At 37.1% G+C, this 16,528-nt stretch overlaps 7 protein-coding genes across 7 annotated transcripts; 6 read left to right on the top strand and 1 right to left on the bottom strand.

The window, feature by feature from the left end:
- Window positions 1-38: 38 nt before the first annotated feature.
- On the bottom strand, window positions 39-1,084 carry RHIMIDRAFT_198951 (infertile crescent-like protein; the record flags this gene model as incomplete). The annotated part of the gene is made up of 2 exons (XM_023606335.1): window positions 39-263; window positions 311-1,084. The coding sequence occupies 2 exons, from the start codon at window positions 1,082-1,084 to the stop codon at window positions 39-41; spliced, it is 999 nt and encodes a 332-aa protein (XP_023469304.1).
- Window positions 1,085-1,698: 614 nt separating this feature from the next.
- On the top strand, window positions 1,699-4,395 carry RHIMIDRAFT_289963 (uncharacterized protein; the record flags this gene model as incomplete). Its single annotated transcript, XM_023613690.1, has 2 exons — window positions 1,699-1,890; window positions 3,574-4,395. 2 exons carry the CDS (start codon window positions 1,699-1,701, stop codon window positions 4,207-4,209), a joined length of 828 nt encoding a protein of 275 aa, XP_023469303.1. The 3' UTR covers window positions 4,210-4,395.
- Window positions 4,396-5,082: 687 nt separating this feature from the next.
- On the top strand, window positions 5,083-5,370 carry RHIMIDRAFT_190651 (fork head transcription factor; the record flags this gene model as incomplete). Its single annotated transcript, XM_023605936.1, has 2 exons — window positions 5,083-5,217; window positions 5,269-5,370. Coding segments are annotated over 2 exons (237 nt in total), but the record flags the coding sequence as incomplete, so codon positions are not given.
- Window positions 5,371-10,619: 5,249 nt separating this feature from the next.
- Window positions 10,620-11,802, top strand: RHIMIDRAFT_90640 (uncharacterized protein). Its single transcript, XM_023615856.1, has 2 exons — window positions 10,620-10,965; window positions 11,035-11,802. Exons 1-2 carry the CDS (start codon window positions 10,798-10,800, stop codon window positions 11,422-11,424), a joined length of 558 nt encoding a protein of 185 aa, XP_023469301.1. The 5' UTR covers window positions 10,620-10,797; the 3' UTR covers window positions 11,425-11,802.
- Window positions 11,534-12,947, top strand: RHIMIDRAFT_90627 (uncharacterized protein). The gene is made up of 5 exons (XM_023615855.1): window positions 11,534-11,836; window positions 11,896-12,000; window positions 12,052-12,168; window positions 12,288-12,493; window positions 12,550-12,947. The coding sequence occupies exons 1-5, from the start codon at window positions 11,642-11,644 to the stop codon at window positions 12,800-12,802; spliced, it is 876 nt and encodes a 291-aa protein (XP_023469300.1). The 5' UTR covers window positions 11,534-11,641; the 3' UTR covers window positions 12,803-12,947.
- A 1,152-nt stretch (window positions 12,948-14,099) lies between these two features.
- On the top strand, window positions 14,100-14,261 carry RHIMIDRAFT_193638 (bHLH transcription factor-like protein; the record flags this gene model as incomplete). The annotated part of the gene is made up of 1 exon (XM_023605995.1): window positions 14,100-14,261. A coding segment is annotated over one exon (162 nt), but the record flags the coding sequence as incomplete, so codon positions are not given.
- A 356-nt stretch (window positions 14,262-14,617) lies between these two features.
- RHIMIDRAFT_311579 (cysteine proteinase) lies at window positions 14,618-16,336 on the top strand (the record flags this gene model as incomplete). Its single annotated transcript, XM_023614740.1, has 2 exons — window positions 14,618-15,347; window positions 15,401-16,336. Exons 1-2 carry the CDS (start codon window positions 14,727-14,729, stop codon window positions 16,334-16,336), a joined length of 1,557 nt encoding a protein of 518 aa, XP_023469298.1. The 5' UTR covers window positions 14,618-14,726.
- Between the last annotated feature and the right edge of the window lie 192 nt (window positions 16,337-16,528).

Raw genomic sequence — 16,528 nt, 5'->3', positions numbered from 1 at the left:
ATCAAAGTTAATGTAAGGAAACAAGTTGAAAAGCAAATCTATTGGGATGATTTCTTCTTCCAAATATCATAATCACGCATTTTACCAAGCAAAGTTCTACCCCGCTTATGGTCATCATAGGTACGGATCACACGGGACTGAGGGCCAATCGTACGCTGGGTGATAAATTTCCAATGAACCATGACCCATGAAGTGTGATAGGCTAATTTATCATAATAGTCTCTTGCCATGGCACGAAGAGTTGGAAGTTTTGACCAGGGAATCTATAAGGTGTTATTTATCTTTCTATTAAATCCTCCAATGTCTTTACCTTTTGGAAATCATGGTGCTCATTATGATAGCCAATATTCATAAAGGGTATATTCAAGATACCATAGTAAGAGTAAGTCTCTTGCCCATCATCAAATGTATAATGCTCTTGAATAAAGTGTGCAGCTCCGGGATGCAATGAATAACCAAACCAAAGTGATAATAATAAATAACCCAATCCACGCCATCCACACGTTCTTTGAATGAGGGTATCTGTTATAACTGTAAATACAACGTTGATCAATTCCCATTTGGACGGTGTCAGATTTCGGTCATGTTGCATTACTGCTCCACGGACAACGTACATGACAGGGTAAATAAGGATCCAAAGTAGCTTTGTGAATGCATTTCCTCGAATCAAGTTCTTTTCCCAATCAAGTGGTAAATCAGGGTCCATCCCTTCAACGCCTTGCCAAGTGTGATGTTCGATATGATAACGTCGAAAAGACTGTGCGATAGGCACAGGTAAAGACACATTAGCGAGCAGACCAGCGTACCGATTGAGCCATTTCTTTTCAAATATCAAGCAGTGACAAGCCTCATGTATAATCACCCCAATCATACCCGTCAGAGTGGCTCCGATAAAGTAAGCTGTCAAAGCAAATATATACCATGGTGGGTTGTATATTCGGCCAAAGTAATAGGCAATAGTAAGCTGAATCACGGTGATTGCGATCGTCACATAGAGTGTTCGAATATCTGTTCCATATAGTTTTTCGACTTCTGGATGTTCCCTGAGAATAGTATGCTTTCTCTTCAGATGAGGCTCATCCATATCGTCACGAGCAAAGTTCTCATGAACATAAGGGATGGAGCGTTTCCATGCACCAAGGTAGAGCGGATGTCTATAATCTGGATGCTCAAACGCAGGCTTCAACCCGCTAGTCCGCATTTCAACATTAGGTGGCATGTGGGCTGAGAAATATGTGTGTTTAAGAAAAAGGAGGGAAAAGAAATACGGGATCGAATGAAAACAAAAAAGACGCTTGTACAACTTGCCATTTTGAGCGTGGCTAAGGTGCTAAAAGCTAGCCTCTTTGTCCAATGTTAAGCTTTCCTTGGCTGGGTACCAAACCTTTAAAGACAGAGAAAAAGAAAGGACACACATTGGTCAATTAAAGTAGACATATAAATGAATCCAATTGTGTGTTTAGTATTTCATTAATAGGATGTTCCCAGGGTAACTGTAACTCATATCACATTGTTTTTGATTATGTTTTTTTCATTCATTCATAGCAGCAATTTCTCATTTATTTGCATTTTAAGCTGTCCTATTGAATCATTGTATGATTTAAGTTACTTTGTCAAGAGAATCTGCTCTTTTTAAAAAAACAAACTCAAATATTAATTGAACAATACAAGAGCTGTAGAAGTTAGATTCTTAAATTGATGTTTTTGAGAAAGTTACAAGTGCAAACAAGTGCAAAACAATTAGATATTCATGTTCGCACCGCTCAAAGATGGTCTGACAATATGTTTATAAAGCGTAAGAAAACCGGTCGCTCGAGCATACTTCATGAAGAACACAAGCAAGTGATCTTGGAGTACATAGATGAGAATCCTTCAGCCGCCTTGGAGCAAGTAATGGAGTGGCTACTTTAAAAGTCTCAGGATCTCAAAGTTTTTAAAAGCACTGTCTACAATTTTGTAAGAACTGAATGTAATTTGTCACTCAAAAAGGCCTAATTTCAGCCTATAGATAGGAGCAGTGAAGAAAAAATTCAGGAGCGTTTCGACTGGGTTCGTAAATGGAATTGTACGGACATGGGCCGTAGAACTAATTGCGTCTTTCTCGATGAGTCTGCATTTCATATTAACTTAAAACATAGTGTGATTTGATCAAAGAAAAGACTGCCTGTTGTGGCCACAGTGCTCAAAAACCGAGCATAAACAACAATAGCATTAGGTGCGATCTTTGCTTGAGGCCTAATAAAGGTAATACCCTTTCATATGTGGATACTGATCCAGCTTATATGTGTGATTTTCAGAAAGCTAAAGCAATGACCAGTTACTGTCCCTGTGCTCGTTAGTTCAACATAGCTTCCTCGCTTTCTCTTCTTGATTGGCAGCTGTGGTAATCTCAGGCTACACTTTGTAACATAGCTAAATGACAATAAAAAGAAATGCAGATATGAATCTCTGTATAGCTTCTTTATAAGAGAAAGAAGGAAGAGAGAAAGCTAATTGTTATAGTATCGTCATTGTAATTGCAAACAAGATTATTTTATGACTGGCGCGTTATATGATAATGATCAGTCAACAAACTTGACTCTGATTGGATGGCGGTATCAGTATTAGCCGGCTGTTGGAAGCACTATATTTTATGCCAATTGACTGTGATGTTTATTTATTTCCATATTTAACTCACCGCGGTGGACAGTGCATCTTGTCCCTTTTTCTTTTTGGTCTTACAAACATATAAACTTTATTCTTTTTTTTTTTCTTTTTCTCATTGTGCAAGTGTTTAGTTATCTTGTGACTCAAAGGAGGACAAAAGAGTGATAACGACTCATTCTTGATTCATGTTTAGCTTTCATTTTGGCTTTATATACATTGCTAGTTCCAAATAAGAGAGTATGTTCTTACTAAAAAGCGTTCCTTTTGCTTGATAAGAATTGAAGCTTTATTATTGAGTTCCAGTGTGGGAAATACAGTTGTAAAACAAGGGGGAAATCTAAAATACGTCAAGTGAGCATTTTGTCACTGAGATAATACATAGTACAGTGAAAGATAGGAACAAATAAACGCGCGACTGTGCTACTGATGTATATTATCATAGCTCACGCATAAAATAAGATTTACTCTTTGGCATGCAATTACTAATCGAATGCTTATCAAAAAGAATTGATATACAACTAAGCGTACTCTCGACTAGAAAAAGAAGCAGGATGTTAATTTTTTGTACTGATAACAGCTTAATATCAATCTTGAGTAATACATTCTTCTTGTAAAGCAGACCCCGGCTTTTTCTTTAATGAAAATACATTTGGAGCTTATCAACAGTTGTAATTTCAAATGACTTACACTCTTTTTATCACACATATGGTATATGCATCAGTTAAGAACTCATGGCGCCTTAAAAGCACAGATACTTCTCTTGTGAAGGAGTGCTTTGATGGTTGTAGGCTGCGTTATGTTCAAATGAAGTACTGTACACAAGACGCGTATTGCGCAGGAGCGCGATCGGCTGTTAAATCAACATAGCCACTTTTTTTTTGGTCACCCGGTGGCACTTTTTATAACATCATTTTGACTATGGTGAAGTCAAAGAAGGAGGAGAACAACATCCGCAGCAGTCCGTTTCCAAGGCTGAGCACTAAAAATTATCTTGAGCTGGAAGAGCTAGAACCCGAACAGATTTATGTGATTCCGAATTTCTTGAATGCCAAGGAATGTGAATCAGTCATCACTTACTTTACAAAACACTTGCCTCCCAAGGAGAACACGTCCACACGACCTAAAAAAGGAGAAGCTTTCCGTAATAATGATCGACAGGCGATGGAAGATGCACAAGTTGCGACTGAATTGTGGAAGCTGCTTGAACCAATCGTTCAAGAACCATTGAGAGTGAACAAGCGGCCGATAGGACTGAATTCTAACATACGGATATACCGATACAGAAAAGGGCACTCGTTTGGCCCACATTATGATGACAGTGTGCAAGACAAGCATACAGGTCTATGGACAGAATGGACACTCCTCGTGTACTTGAATCAGGACATGCTGGGTGGTGAGACAGTTTTTTTCCCTGACCGGAAGACGGATCCTCCCATTGTTGTGAAACCACAAAGAGGTATGGCCTTACTTCATCGCCATGGAACCCACTGCCTACTTCACGAGGCAAAGCAAGTGCTTCAGGGTGAAAAATGGGTACTTCGAAGTGATGTTGTTGTTGGTTGAATTATTATTTTTTGAAATGAACAATGAGTCTGCATACAATAGAAAGATAAAAATAAACTGTTTTATTTTAAGCCTCTAAGGGAGGGAAATAGTTTATGAAACAAAAAAGTGGTACGAAGGCCCATATTTAGTAGATTGTTATTTTCCAAATCATCATCATGTAATCATACTCAGTTACAAAGCGACAAAAATGTTTAAATTATTTTTTTTGTTCTCTATGAAACCAGCAGATGATTACCATGGTAACGGTTACTATCCTGTTCTTCTATTTTAATTTTATTATAATCTATTTTTTTATAGCTAATAATAATATAATATAATATAACATAATGAACCTTCATTTAATTTTTTTCTACTTTATAGAATACTATGAACTTACTTTGATTATAAAAAAGGTTCCATGAATTCTGCCACAAAAAAAAAGAGCATTACAATATGATGCTATCCAATGTAACGTCGTACAGACCGCAGAAATTCATTCATGATGACAGAAGGATGGCATTATTTATATAAAAGAGTTTGTTCCCCTTTTCTATTTTCCTTTTTTCTTTTACTCATAATATTTATAATTTATACCCTTTGTATACCAATCCCCCACTTTTTATATCCATGAACGAAAAGTCACAATATAAAATATCCCAATTTTCAATCATCCGTGAATTACCCGGAAAAGATCAAGAACCAAGGATACCTTCACAGCCACTGACACACAATAATAAAAAGCAAAGATCCTCAGAGCTTCGATTTAAGATTGAGCCCATTGGTGTTCAACCAGAAGATGACGATGATCTCGAGACATGTCCTTCAAGGACAAGACCCAGCTGGCCGCGTCAAATCAATCCTTGGTGGAAGCCAGCTGATCGTCATGAAAAGCCGCCATACTCTTATGCAACTTTAATCGCTCACGCTATCTTATCCAGCAAAGACGGTCGTCTTACCTTGAGCGATATCTACAAGTGGATTTCTGAAGCCTATCCTTACTATCAACGAGGCGTGAAAGGGTGGCAGGTAAATAGCACCATGTGGTATATGTAGGACCTTTAATAACATGTTCAATAGAACTCCATACGTCATAACCTGTCTCTGAACAAAAAATGGTTTGTCAAGCTCGATCGCCGCCCTACTCAAGCACACCCGGGCAAAGGTGGATACTGGACCCTTCAGCCTATGACTGAAAAATTGTTTGTCGAAAACCTTTCTCAAGCAGGTGGACACAGCAGAAGGCATCACGACATTGGTACATATACCTCCTTATCTACCAAGTCCAGATCCTCGGCTGGTGAAGAAGAATATTACCCCGAATGTCCTAATATCCACATCACAAGACCTGAAGATTATGAAGTCAAAAAGACTAAATCTACACTTTCTGCGCCAAGGATGAGAAACGTGACTCAGGAGACACATCCATCAGAGGCACCCAAGACAGACCCCAAGAGTTTTGTTATCCGATTCAACTCTGAAGGTACGGCGGCAAACCAAAAGCGTGGAAAGAAAAATACAAAGCGTGCAATGGAAGATTCTGACTCCGACATACCTACCAAAAGAAGAAAATCAACAACAACAATTACCAATGCTGACACCATCACTGCGTCAGAAGCATGTTACCCGGAGGGATGGTATAATAAGGAATTGGTTCAGAATGGAATCCTGCAAGACTTTTGGATGCATGAACCTGATCAATCACGAGATATGCTGCTTACTTCAAGTTACAATCCATTTTGTTACGATCCCGAAGCACAGAACATTCTGAATGGATTACAGGCACCAGCAGTTGGTTCAAATACAAATGCTACTAATGTTGTGTCTTCACATCCTGATATGAAAACAATTGATCTTCAGTTTAACTCACTTGAAAAGAATATCCATTATCCCGACTCATTCTCACTCGATCAATTTAATGACCCATCAAGCAATCTGTATATTGCCGACTTGAATACTTACAACATAGATCAATATCTGGACTTTAGTCTGGATGATAAGCAACCCTCTGATTTATTGAAAGACGAAGATAGCTTCACAGCTATGAACTGTTATTGGCCTGATCAAACTGAAGCAGCTGTTAATGGCTGTTTTGATTATTGCTAAATTTATACCATGCTTATTTTCTTGTAAATTATCCCCCTTCTCCTCTATACATACGCTTTTTATATACATACACGTCATATTCTATGTATTTATGAATAAAAAAAATATATCATGACTTTATCATAATTCTGCATGTGTCGCCACTACTGTGGCTGTTTCCCTTGAGACATGTGATGCTCGACAATAAAACTTTTTTTACTGGGGTTATTATGAGCTTCAGGTGACTGATTTGTAAATTTAGTAACAATAGCTTTATCTCCATAGAAACAGGATGAATCTGGATATGTCTCGATAACACTGCATATTTTTACTATTGTAAATCATGCAATAACAATGAATAAATTTGTTAGACTCATGTGAGTTGGTCATTCAGTGATTTTTATTTTTAGGAATGCCCACTCCCAGCAGATGTCGTACAGTCAGACCTATGGAAATTAGCGTTTTCGTAAAAATAATTGTCACTTTCATAAAAATGATTGGTCGAAGGGTAAAGATAATTGTTGGAAACTGAAGAATAAATTTCACAAACTCAATACTACAGTTGACAAAAGGAGGACAGAGGATGTGGTATAAGCTCTTCGAGCCGCGCTTTTTATTTGAAAATATATAAAATAAACAAAAAAGTGTAGACTATCTCTTTTAAACCTTTTCCAAGTTAAGCATTTCTATTTTTGCTTTTTTTTTTTTTTGTATAAGGAGCGGGCAACTTAAAGATGCATAAAAAATCTTTCATACCATCTGGGCTGGGTGACCACATCTTCTGTCCTCCTTTCATCAACTGTAGTATTGGCATTTGAGGAGTAAGAAACAAAACATTTATCCACATTCGATCTTAAATATAAATTATTAGCCATGCTCTGAATATTCTTGACCTGATGTTGTGCTGATTTAACTGACTTTCGCACTTATCCAACTAATACAAAGTCTTTTTCAGGTTTTCCATGTGTTTTTGAAAATAAGGCAATTTTGTAACAATGTTCTTCACAGCGTTTTCTACAACAAAAAAAAAGTATGTAAATGCTCATAAAAATTAATTGTAATTCTGATTTTAAAACGTACAACTCTCTCATTCTAGGTGTGCTTCCTGATTCATTTCTCTTTCTCAAAAATGGTACTTGAATATAATTCACCTTTACTTTACACTATTGCGTAAAATCAGATACCGATTCTAATCTGTTTGCATACTTTTCATTGTTGTAATAGTAGTCTCCTACAGTCTTCTACTATTCAGTTTGTTGTTCTTCTTAATCGTTGCAACGAAACTGCACATAAAAGACAAATTAGCTTCTGTCATTACCGCGTTTCTTTAAAGGCTCAAATTAGTCTACCTCGTTTTTTTTATGCCTACGGCGTAAGGAAATGAAAAAAAAAAAATCAGATGCGGCCCCAGTGAGGTATTGGTTGTTGTTGTTGTTAGTACTCGATAATGTATAGAACAAAAGCAAAGAAATGATGAGTCTCTGTTTTATTCTTTTATTAAAAGTGAGAGGAGGAGCTCATAGCAAAAAGAATTAAGTCAAATGTAATCTCACACGTAAAGATTAGTGTTAGACATGTCAAATACGACACCCAGATTTTATCCGTAACAGCAACTGCTATGAATATAAAATTAGAACTGCACTTCTGTGCAGATAAAATCTGTAAACGCAATTAGCATAATTTGACCCTGCAATTTATTTGTATTGTTTAAGTTAGTATGATCATCCACCAGCACTCTGAAACAAAAAAACACAAATAGGAATATTGGTTTTGTTTATTTTTATGCCATCTTTAGTCATGTATTGGTTCAATTGTGCTATTGCATATAGTCTGTACTCTTATATATAATCGGTTTGTTTATTTATGTTAAGTATTCTTAATTTGCATAAGCATGAAGGCAGTTGTATAGCTTCACCTGGTTATAATACATAAAAAGAAGCCTCTGCTCACTACTATAGTTATTATATGTTGTTTACTGTTTCTTTACTGTTCCTACAAGATTGACCACGTTTTTCATCTTAGTGTCTAGATCTTCAATGAGCGACTCTTGTTCTGGTCTTTGAGATTCGCAGTAGTATCTGGTGTTAGTTAAGGTTTCCGAATGGTACGGGGTTAGCAACTTCTTCTACATCCATAATGCCATTTCTACTTTGGTCATATGGTTGGTGCGTCTTGCATGTCAGCGTTCTTGAGCTCTTCATATTCAACAATTACTTTCTTATATTTGATATATTTATGCAGGTTCGTCAGATTGGTTAATGGAAATAATGGATCTATAACGAAAGCAGCCGCCTCTTTGCTAAAATCGTCCACAATTCGACCTTTGCCATCTATGCGGAAAAAAAATTATTTCAGAATACAATAGATAGAGTAAATGTGGTCAAACTATTTCTAAAAAGTGGGCAATTTATTCTCGAAACGCTGGACAAACTAGTTTCAAATACTTGGCCAAATTAGTCTGATTTTCTTTGGGCAATTTAAACAACTATAACTAGTTGACTCGGACAAATACTTTTAGTAAAAGTGACAAAGCGAATTGAGCTTGTGAAATATATTTTTCAGTTTACCCTTCGACCAATTATTTTTATGAAAGTGACAATTATTTTTGTGAAAACGTCAATTTCCATAGGCCTGACTGTACTAAATGGTGATTTGATATCATCGTGTAACTTGAACCCCTTTCAGATGTCAAAGGGAATAGAATAGGCGATTTAATTTACGTCAGCTTGTTGTTTTGTTCATCGCTGAGCATATTCACTTTTGAACAACACTATACATACTAGAAACGACACAAGTCATACTTCAATCTTTACTTCATTATAAATACTTTTCAAAAGGGATTGTATTAACCTTTGGGTCTTTCATAAGAAAGAGAAAAAAACAGTTATTCATGACCACCAAAGCGTTCAAAAAATATATCTTTTGGATATCACAAAGAAAACGACAAAAAAAAGCACGTCAAGGTACAAAGTTGACCTAGTTTAGCAATTAACAAAATGACACGCGATCATTTGGAAACATTATATGCCACTTTTCTGTTTTGTTCTACGACTTACATCATCTCATACTATTGTCCTAGCGCCGATTGTATACGATCATCTCAAAAATTAATTTGGACTTTGATGTAGTCCAAGAAAACCTTGCTGTCCCAAAGATGACGTCGTATAGCACATTCATGGGTTTTTATTTATTTTTACTTGTCAACTTTGAATAAATGAAGTAGCAGTTATTTTTTCCTTACAAAACTTTTTACACAGATGGAAAGGGGATATGTTGTTAAACGCATAAAACAGCATAGCCATCTGTAAAGCAGCGCCGGGAGAAGTAGGCCGCTCTCACTTTTTTATTATTATTCTGACAAGTGTTCAATCTGGCCCTCCTACTTTGTGTTTCAATCACTCTTGTCCTTGTTGCGCCGCACTGTTTGACGATAGGAGCACATTGACACAGCATACAAAAGCGCGCACAAATTATAAGTCAGACAAAAGGATAGGCTAGGAAAATTTTGAAAGGCTAATGACAGGCTTTCTTACCATTTTATCGTAGAATATTTGCCCCTGATACGAAACAAAGATGTCAACTGACTAGTTGATCGTGTTAGTGCTCATCAACTCTGATGTTTTTAAAAATGAGGGTATTGAAAGCTGTAGTGACAAGGCTGCTGTCGATAAGGAATTTATACAACTACTGGCAATATAATACATTATGAACATTCAAAAAATAAAGCGGATAAAAGGGCCATACAGTTTTTCTCTTCTTATATCTACATTACATCTGCTCTGTTAGTCTTCATTGAACTGATCATAGTCAAACGATGTCCTATCACCATTCGCTTCTCTCTCTCTTTGATACACTTTAAGACTTTCAATGACTTGTTTTCACTCTAAAATAAACATGTTTTGAAAAAATATCAAGGACGCGACTTTTCTTTCTTCTTTTTTATTTTATAATTGCGCGTAATAACAATAATCAACAATGGACTTGGATAGAGCTAAAGAAATGATCAAGGCAATACCTTACATGTCAAAAACAATTGTTGATGACACACTATTTGAAAAAGTACTGTCATTTCTAGTGATGGTGCTCACGAGTGATCCTGACGCAGTTGAGGCATTTGAACAAATTGGAATCTACAATCACATTAGAAAAGTCAGATCATATACATAACAACTAGTTATAGAAAAACTGAAACAACCTTAGGCATGTCAAATCAAAGATCAAGATTACAGAGTTATTACCATATCTACTCGACTTTTGGGCCACTTTATCAAAGCAGGAGGCAGATTTGAGCAATTAGAACAGGATTATCCTGACTTGCTTGATCTCGTTACGACTGGACTCAGATCCTCCGAACCTGCATTGAGATGTAGTTGTCTTCAGGCTTGTACTTTATTTGTATCTTGTGAAAGGGGTCAAAACTGGCTCTATAACAATCAACAAGCAGCGTCGTTTATTGCACTGGCTCTGCTAGATCAAAGTCGTTATGTTGTTTCAGAAGCCTGTCGATTGTTTACGATACTATTGATGATCAAGAGTCCTGTCAGTGATGTTTTGGACCCTTCAGCTCAGATCAAGTCCATCCTGTCTGTTCATACCAACCCTTCTCAGGTCACAGCAGCCCTTGAGTTTTGCTGGTCGATTATCAGTCAAAAGGACCCGATCACTCTTGATTATTTGCATCGTACACAGCTGGTAAGGAGAGCACCATTTTTTTTTTATTTAATTAGATGGAGGAGCATTGTTAATAGATGAGCCCTCTAGTTATTCCCTACAATACCACTGCTCTGTTCTGCTCATAGAATGATTCGGGCCAGAGTGATTGAAATCCTGTCTGTCCTGTTCTCTTGGGACCCAGATCCAATCCAGACTTTGGGATTAAGAAATGTGCAGAAGAGTCCGATCGATGGCGTGTACCGCATCATGCTGGATTTAGGTAAAGAGATGTTGATGGCTCAAGACGGCTCGCTGGACCAAGTCATGACGGGCGTCAGCTTACTCGAGACATCTATCGAGCTGCTAAAAAGAATGGATTCGCCCGATACCCAAGAGATGGTACAATTGATTGTCACGTTGATAGATATTTGTTTAAACCGATACGTTTCAATGACAGAAGGCAGACATGTAAGACTTCTACTCTTCATAGAACAGTAAACTTACAACCTCATCAGATACAATCTCTGTTGAAAACGCCCCGTATGAAAAACAACGTACTTCAGCTCTGTCTGAGAATACTCCATGCGCTTATTCTCATACGACCTATCCTTCTAGAGGTAAGAAGAAACGAGTGAGAAAAACTCGTTTTAATACCTATTAGGATAAGCATCTTGTTCAAAGCATCCTTACTGTGCTTCAGTGCACAGATGCTTATATGGATCAGCGCGTGATGAAATCAGAACTAGACTTACTACAAGCATCATTTCCTTATCTAACCTGTAAGCTTCAGGTAATCCAGCTAGTGATCGATGTGATGAACAGAGACGAGATGGATGTCAAAGGCATGTCTCTTGTACTAGACACCTTTGATGTCTTCTTGAACGACGAAAACATATCCGGAATTGAATCGGTAAAGGATAAGATTTAAATAAAACTAGGGAGAAAGTTTAAATGACCATATACATGTAGTCATCCCTGGATGCGTTGGTAAGTGCATTGCAACTCAAGTTTCTGGATACAGAATGGGATGTTCGCGATGCAGCAATTCAATTTGTTGGACAGTTATTCAAAGAGGTAATCTACAAAAAGTAACAAAAGCGAAAACTAATGCATACAAAAAAAAAGCCTATCAGTGAAGCCAAAGTTTCGTTTGCTTTAAAATACGATCTGCCTTTGAATGTACTAGACCGCATCAGTGACACAGAGCCATTTGTGCGAGCGTCTGCTGTGGATGTTGTACAGGTAAGCATGACCATACACTATTTTTAAAGCTCGAATATGTCGCATGTGTATGAATACATTTTAAAAATGCGGCACATTCATATACATGCCATTCTGAACCAAGTTCTTACTGTTATTAGAATATGATGAGGAGTAGACAGGGATGGGACTATATGCAACAACATCAGGAAAGCCGAGAGTTCTTAGCTAGCCGATTGCCCAGTTTATTATATGATACCGAAGCATTCGTAAGAAGAGCGACATTAGATGCCATAGGTTGCTTGATTGAAAAGAGATCATGTCAAGGAATGCACATGGACATAGAAAGCAAGTCTCAGTCACTCAAGTAAAAATATATACGAGGACAGCGAAAATAGGAATGATTAACAAAAACGTCATTAGTCCAGATATCATTAAAAGACTTGTCGATGACCAAGACCCGGATGTGAGAGTGAGAGGATGCAGATTGATCGAACATCTTTGGCATCTTTATGTGCATGAAAAGCACGAGCAAAAGAAAAGGACGAATTATGTACCCCAGAGTGTGTTCTTTGAGCACATTCAGGCGGGGGAACTACTCACGCTAGCTGTGAGTAACACAAGTAGATGTCCATCTAATCTCCACTCACCCATTTATTTTTGTACGCCATTGTAGGCTAATGATACACATAGACTAATTAGAATCGAGTCTATCAGGATCATCGAGGGTATACTGAAGGAGCCATTACGAGATAAAAGCGGCAAACGCGAATTAGAAGCTGAGGATGAGTTTGAGTCCAAGTTTTTGGATATGCTGAGCTCAATTGATATTGAACAAAAGAAACAAACATTGGACCCTGAGCATATTTATGAGGAGACGTTTGATATTAATGCCGATTTGATGATCAACCGGATGACCAAAATGACTGAAGAGATGTCTTTAGATTGCGAATAAAAATAAATTCATGCGCGGTTATTGCTTGGGAAAGGAAACTAATTTAGAAATCATGTCGATCAAAGAGAGAAAGATAGTCCGAAGTTTCCGCATAGGGAAAAAAATGAAAAAAAGAAAGAGAGGAGGTGCGTGTATTTATAAAGTAAAAACCCGAATTTGTTATTATTCAGGTACGAACCTTTATGCATTGGTTTTGATTGGCTTGGGTATAATTAAACCATGATTTCATATGAAAGACCTCGTGAATAACAAAATAGGAAAAAGCTCGTTCATCAAACTGCAGCCACGTGTATCCAAACAATACCTGTTCATGGCAACGAAAGTTAAGGGGGTAGCTACGGTGATAGTTGATAAGCCATTTTACTTGTTTGAGTGTGTGTAGTTCAACTGATCAAGTCACAAGGGGACAATTTAAATAGGAGTGCCATGTGGCAATAAGGCCGGCAGATGAAAAAATTGTGTTTCTGTGGCAACTTAAAAACACGTGCTGAAATGCGGAGTTGATTCATGAAATTATAATTTCCTCTTTTCATCTCCTCTTTTCTTTTCTTTAATAATTTATAATAATTAATAGTAAAAAAAAAGTATGATAACCACCACACAAGAAGAAGCAATGTACGATCATAACAAATCGGTATTTGAACCTAAAGAAAGAAGACCCAGTATAGTCGAGAGCCGAACATTATATCCTTTATCCCCTTTTCGCCATCATCCATACCATATTGATAGTAATAGCCCGAGCCCATCAACTTCTCGACGGGGTTCACTCACAGATCCTCACCTTCATACATCCTTTCATCGCCCATCCAATCTATCTTTTCATACATCACCCCCTACCTCGCCATCATCATCCAGACGATCGTCCGTAGCAACACCACCTGATGGTGCATCATTGCCATCTTGGAGAAGAGAATCACTTCCATCAATATCCCATCTAACATCATCTGCTATTGTTCCTGATATGGTTCTGGATGATCGACGTCATTCAATAGCCACTGCAACTATCAAACGAAGAGGAAGTGAACAAACGCCCTATTCAAGGTCACCTGAATTACGAATGAGCCATAAACTAGCAGAAAGAAAAAGAAGAAAAGAGATGAGAGACTTGTTTGATGATCTAAGAGATTTATTACCATTTGAAAAAGGATTAAAGACTAGCAAATGGGAGATAATGAATAAAGGTAAAAATAGCGAATTCCCTTTTTTCTTAATATAAAAACTAACATGTTTTTATAATATAGCATTAGAGCATATTAAAACATTGCATGAAAAAGAATTACAAATGGAAAAGGAAAAAGCTGAACTGTTGAATGAATTGAACGCTTTAAAAAAACAATAAAACAGTACTTGCGTACACTTTGTTTCTGTTTTTCATTTCATTTCAGACTCTTTACTTACAGTTTTGACTGCGCGCGTAAAGAAACTCTTTCCAATGATGCACACGTGTGTGTGTCTATGGCAGCTAAAACAAGTAAAAAAATGCAAAAAAGGACATGTAGACGAGAACAAAGAAAAAAAAAAAAAAGCATTAAAATGCCGCCAAGCTTCAAAAAGACTTAAGACAGAGTAGCCAAGAAAATGAAATCCAGCAGTTATAATTCTTTTTTTTTGGGCAGAAAACTTTTTCTTCTTCTTCTCTCTCTTTATGGAAAAGAAACCTCACTTGCGAAAAAGAGATAGGATTTGGAATTTCTTTCGACACAAGAAGCATGTAGGGACACTTCAGAGAAGAGATACGACAACGGAACAAAAGGAAAAGATTACATGTTTATCCACCTATGCACAGCAACACTTTTCACTTTCACTAGATTCGGATATCTTTGAAAGTTTACTTGAAGATAACGATTGGGATTTAAAAAAAGCAATCGCAGATCTATCTGATTATGAAGAAGCTTCGCATGGTATACTTATAGAGCCACCTCAAGGACAAGTCTTGCTCGGACCAGAGAATGATGGAGGCACCAGTTGCTATATTGATGCACTCTTGTTTGCCATGTACATATCCAACACAACATTTGATCCGTTGTTAACCTATGATATACCACCTGAAAACGAAGCCAAAGTCAAATTACAGACGGTCATGAGACTGTTTGTGAATAAACTGAGAAAGGGTAATTTCATTAGCGCCAATTATGTTCACTGGCTTAGAAAAGTGCTCGAGGAAGCACAATGGAATGGAAAGGACGAAAACGGTTATTGGTCACAAGAAGATACGAGCGAACTGTTTATGTTTATCACCGAGACATTTGATTTGCCTTATTTACCTGTAAGTTCTTCTTTTGATGATATAAAACAAAACTCATAAATACATGTATAAAGTTTCAAATCAGATTATTCCATGGAGCAAATCATGATACAAATGATGATAGAGTCATGACGGACCGAGTCTTATCTCTTTCTATACCACAAAGCAACATGAATACAAGGTTAAAATTAGAAGATATTTTATTAGACTATTTTTACAACAACATCATTACTGGCATCAAACGACAAGTGGACATCCAACTTCAACAACAACAGCAGCAACAACAACAAAGTATCAACCAAGACATTTGTGAAGATATCCTATCATCACCAACCTTTGCAAGTACAAGTGAAAAGAAGAAAATATTAGAACCAACAAATACGCAACAGGAGGTGATTGCATGGCAGGTACTCGAGCTGCTGCCCTTTTATAGTGCAACCAATGAGCAAGGAGAACTTATCAATACACAATTTGACTCAGCTTTCCCAGATACACGGATGATTTTACCCATCGTTCTCAAGCGGTACTTTTACGAAAACACAGAAATCAAAAAGAACAAGATACCGATCGATATTCCATCCACCATTGACTTTAACCGTTTTATCAATCAAAACATGGACGATCCAGTGTGTACAACATGTGGTCAGATGAACGATTGGACACTTTATCTCAAGAGTGTTGTGTGTCATAAAGGAAGTTCACCTTATTCAGGACATTATATATCCTATGCAAGAGCAGAGGAAGAGTGGATAAAATTGGATGATATGAACAAGGAGATGAGGGTGACACCAGTCAAGGACCAAGCAAAGATGTTTGCTGATTTAGCGGAGAATGCATATATTCTATTTTATGAATTGGATAAAACATGTCAGCACCACAACGATAATAATTCTCATAGTTCTAATAGTAGTGGTAATAGTATTAATAATAGTAATAATAGCAATAATAAGCCATCATTAGAAAAGGCGCCACTAAAGGATCATCATCATTATTCTTGCATTTTGATGTAAAGGAGTAATGGCAAATTAAAAAAAAGGCAAGACAAAGAATAAACAAAGATGTAGACTCCTTTTCGTTTTCCTTTTCTGACTTCTTTGTTCGGAACACTTTACGGCTTTTTTTATTCTTTGTTTACATGAATATATTACCAGGAAAAAAAAAAAAAAATAGAATCTCCTCTCTCCCCCTTTCTTCTTCTTTTC

This window comes from Rhizopus microsporus (assembly GCF_002708625.1).
Source record: "Rhizopus microsporus ATCC 52813 unplaced genomic scaffold scaffold_3, whole genome shotgun sequence".
Classification (NCBI taxonomy): domain Eukaryota; kingdom Fungi; phylum Mucoromycota; class Mucoromycetes; order Mucorales; family Rhizopodaceae; genus Rhizopus; species Rhizopus microsporus.
This window is presented reverse-complemented; position numbering and strand designations above follow the sequence as displayed.